This window comes from Nipponia nippon, unplaced genomic scaffold (genome assembly GCF_047370975.1).
Source record: "Nipponia nippon isolate SJK-2023a ecotype South Korea unplaced genomic scaffold, ASM4737097v1 scaffold_87, whole genome shotgun sequence".
NCBI lineage: Eukaryota > Metazoa > Chordata > Aves > Pelecaniformes > Threskiornithidae > Nipponia > Nipponia nippon.
Genome location: NW_028262410.1, coordinates 129,835 through 133,913, shown reverse-complemented (window position 1 = coordinate 133,913; position 4,079 = coordinate 129,835). Strand labels below are relative to the sequence as shown.

The following is a 4,079-nucleotide window of genomic DNA, read 5'->3' as shown; positions in this document are numbered from 1 at the left end:
TAAACCCTCGTGGACCTCCATTTGGCCTCTTTGCAGCTAGCCAGTCTCAGAGAGCAGACGGCTAGCCAGTTACACAAGCGCAACATTTAGTGCCAGACAAGGAGGGAGAAAGCAGGAGGTGGCAAACTGCAGAAGAGACAGAACTCAACTGGACAAACAGGCATTCTCTCCTAGGCCAGAAAGCAAGACCCACCGGAGGAGAGCACCACCACCACCAAGATCAGTAAGAGGAGAAGCAGTGTATTCTGAGCACTGTTGCACACTTGTCATTACCTGGCATAGAAGAGTAAATATGCACTCTGGCAGAGAACCGTCTTGATGTCACAACGATCCACAGAGGCATCATTCATCTTGTACCAGTGTCCATCGCTGGCCTGCAAAGAAAGGCAATGGTATCTTTAGATGAACTGCAGGGGTTTTAAAGCAAGACCACAGGCAGAACACCACTGAAGGACACGGACACCATACACCAGTGCAAATCACAGAGTTGTCTCCTACCTTCACGAAGCAGTAATAGTGTCCTGCCTGGCAGCTGGACCCTTCATGTACCAGGACGGCATACAAGGAATAGAGGAGTGGTTCTCCAGGGGCTTGAGACATGTATGCGGCAAGGTCCAGAGATTCCGGATACTGCACAACCTAAAGAGAGACCAAGAAGACCCCCAAATTATCCTGAGAGTCTTCAGGAAGCAGCCTGAGAAGACCTTGCCAGCAAACCCAGGCTAGAGGCATAGAAACAGATCTTCTCAGTTCATCCAAACCAGGTGTTGCCATTTCATCACTGCAGTGGCAGAAAACTGTTGTTGGCCAAAGCAGCTCTTGACGAGCACAGGAAAGGGCTTGTCTTCACATTGGCACTTTCCTCTTAGCACAAGGGAAAGAGCAAGGCATAGCTATTGCCTTGATTTTTCTTAGACGGCTGCACTCGATAGCTGTGGTGTGCAGACATGAACAACTTCCAAAACGGATTCTCCTTCGGGAAAGGTCTCCTTCCAAGCAGACAAAGTTGCAGTGCACTTGTGTCCATACCTTGCTAATCTTTCTGCCAGAGAAAGCATCAAATCTCTTCAAGCAGACTGTCAGGACATTGGAGGAGCGATGAATTGTAAGCCTCTTGGATGCAGTGGCCAGCTGTTCACACCTTGAAAGAAGCACAGACCCAACTGTTGCAACCCATCTTCTCCCCACTCTGCCCCCCACCTGTATAGGGCTGAGTTAAGGCTTGTTTTGCGCAGCTATCGTGCGCACAGGTTTGCATTTCAGACCCCTTAAGCCCACACGCTCTCACCGAAGGTAGCTTCGGTCTCAGGTGGCTCATTTTGGAGGGCAGCAGTCTGCAGTCTTTACAAGACCAGACCTAGGCATGACACTGTTCAGAGAGCCGGCAGGGGCTGCTGCTGCTGCTGCAAGGACTGAGGTCTCCTGCACAGAGACGCAAGCATCCAAAAAGCCTTGGCAAGGGTTGTTTGGTTTCTTGAGGAAGCTGCTGTTGCCAAATCCCTGCCCAGAGCTCCTCCTTGCTTTGGCTCCCCGCTGCATATGGGACCTGTCTTTTCCCTTCTGGCCCTAGGGGTAGTTCAGTGGGCAGCTTCCTAGCTAGGAAGGTTGACCACCTCCTGGGCAGACGATGCCAGGAATAAAATTCTCATGAAAGCTTTCCAAATATTCAGGCAGAAGAGAAAAATTTACCCATCTTAGAAATAAATGTGTTATTTTCCAAGTTCCAGATGATTCGGGTGGATTAGTTGTACGGGGAAGGAAAAAAAAAGAAAAAAACCCCAAGCTGTCTCATGACTGGGTTTCTCAATGAAGTCAAAACATAACTGGTGCTCCCAGACATGTAATACCCTAACCCAGTATCTGCTAGGAAGATGTCATTAGTAATAATCTTACTTGCTACATTTATAGCCATTTTCGCCATCCAGCTGCTCAGGTTTGACAAAGTCTTCCAGAGCTGCAGTGACAGTTGAGGCTGCCTGGATGAGAAAGAAAGGAGAGCACTAAGCTCCTGGAAACTCAAAATCCCAAGAAATAGCTGCCCGTGTGGTACCAGCGTTATCCCAATAAGCAGCTACCCCTGGGTGGTACCAGAGTTGCCTGTGGTACGCGTGGTCAAAAGTAGCAAAAGCAATCAACCCCATCCATCCAGCAATCAGACGCCTATTGAGGGAGTCCAAAGCAGGGTGGCCTGACAGTGTCATCATGGCTGCAGATACCATCCTTACTCTTTGCCCAGCTGACACCCAGCACCCAGCACAGGCAGACCATTTAGGGGGCTTCCAGAGAAGGAGCCCAGAAGCCCGGTTCCCTTCCCATCCCCTACCAAGCTCTGGCGTGGTAACAGCCCACAGTTTTAAGTCAACGGAGTTAACTGGAGATAACCTTGGCCCCCTGCAGGGGCCTTGAAACCTTTTGCACCACAATTTCCAAACATCTTACCTGGATGTCCAAAGCAATATCAAGGAATGCCTCGTAGGTGTCGGAAACGGCTTTGCAGCTCAAGCACGTTACTGGAAGGCAAAGAGAAATGCTTCTCAGGTGGGGAAGGAGGCTAACTGTGCCCATTTCAATGCCCAACACGTACTGCTTTGGAGACACTGGACACAACTGCTGCGTACTAGAAGCTGTCTACCACAAAGAGAGAAAGAGCCACAGACCAATCGAAGGCCAGTAATATTTGTAAAAAGTACCTCTCGATCTTAGAAAGCCCCCAAATATTTGATGGACGATGGTAGTTGCTTGAGAAGAGATGTCCAAGCTGGAAAGAAATGGTAAGGCAGAGAGTTATCTCCTCCCAGAGTTTTGCTTTGTCTGAAAACCCTGGGCATCGGGTTTCCTTGATGGGAGTACACCAAGGAGTCCAAAGAGCTCAGGAGCATGGAAGAGGTAATTTGCTTGTGCTTACTCGCTGCTTCCCCTCGGACAAGCTCTCTGCATGGCATCGACAGTGTAGCGTAAGAACTCGTGGGCGTCTTCCTGCATGCCAAGCCGCAAATGTTCTCCTATTCCTAAGAAAGAAGAAGTTAGTAGCTGTCTCCTGCAAGAAGGGAAGAAAGCATGTAAAAGCACCTGAAATGCCTTACGTGTGAGGACACTGAGGACAGCCCAAGGCTGGATGGCCCTGGCTGAAGCATGCAGGACCCCGTTAACGTGCGCTTCCATTATGCACATCATGCAGAAGCCTTGCTGGCCACCTGAAGAGGGAGGGAGGGAGGGAAGCTTCTCAGGTTAGCAAAATATCCATAGCAGTGGGAAACTTAATGAAGATCTTGAAATTAGAAGATAACAGTCTCCAGTCCCCTTCTCCCAAGGTGCCAATGTCCCAACAAGCCCGGGCCATTTTAGTGCATAGAAAACTTTCTTCAGGGGGATGCTTAAGTGACAGCAGTTTTCTGTGCAATAAGCAAAGAGAGTTGAACTGTCAGGAACAGGGACCGAGACCTGGGGCTAGAAAGTGGTGCCCTTCTGAAGGTGAACGTACCTAGAGAGGACAAGAGCCTTCTAGGCTTGAGCGTTCAAAGAACACCACTCAGGGGGCTGACAAAGAAGGGCTGCTTTTCTCCTCAATCAAATTCCAGATGCTGGGAATCCTTGGGAAGTGCCCAAGAGATTTACAAGGAGATGTTCATGAAAGTACTCACATGACCGGCTGTGCTCACGCGAGAGCAGGTAGTTGGCCAGAGGGGGTGTGTACGTCAGGCACTGCAGGACGGAGTTGAGGTAGCACGTATTGCCCAGGTTGTGGAGTCCTGCTCCAGCTCTCTGTCTTTGCTTCCAGTCCATGCAAATCTTCTCCAGGGGAAAGAGGATGCGTTGTGGCAGAGCCATTCCCTTGGCAAGGACTGCAGGGAAATGACATTTGAAAAGAGATGAGACGATGCTGTTGTATGAGAGCCTATTTTGAAAGTCGACTTCTGTAGAGGACCACCCAGGTAAACCGGCTCTAACCTCCAAGAGAGAAACGTCGGGGGAAGCCTAACACTGCCATTGGCATTTCCTGGTTAAGAAACAGTTTTGGAAAAGAGTCTGCTCCCCTGCTTACTTTGCTGAAAGTCCGACAAACCCACACTCTGATTTCT

General features: G+C 49.7%; 1 protein-coding gene across 1 annotated transcript; it reads right to left on the bottom strand.

The window, feature by feature from the left end:
• Window positions 1-1,889: 1,889 nt before the first annotated feature.
• LOC148050377 (ubiquitin carboxyl-terminal hydrolase 17-like protein 6) lies at window positions 1,890-3,783 on the bottom strand. The gene is made up of 6 exons (XM_087742864.1): window positions 3,642-3,783; window positions 3,084-3,194; window positions 2,906-3,008; window positions 2,691-2,758; window positions 2,440-2,510; window positions 1,890-1,976 (listed from the first exon to the last, which is right to left on the bottom strand). Exons 1-6 carry the CDS (start codon window positions 3,781-3,783, stop codon window positions 1,890-1,892), a joined length of 582 nt encoding a protein of 193 aa, XP_087598990.1.
• Between the last annotated feature and the right edge of the window lie 296 nt (window positions 3,784-4,079).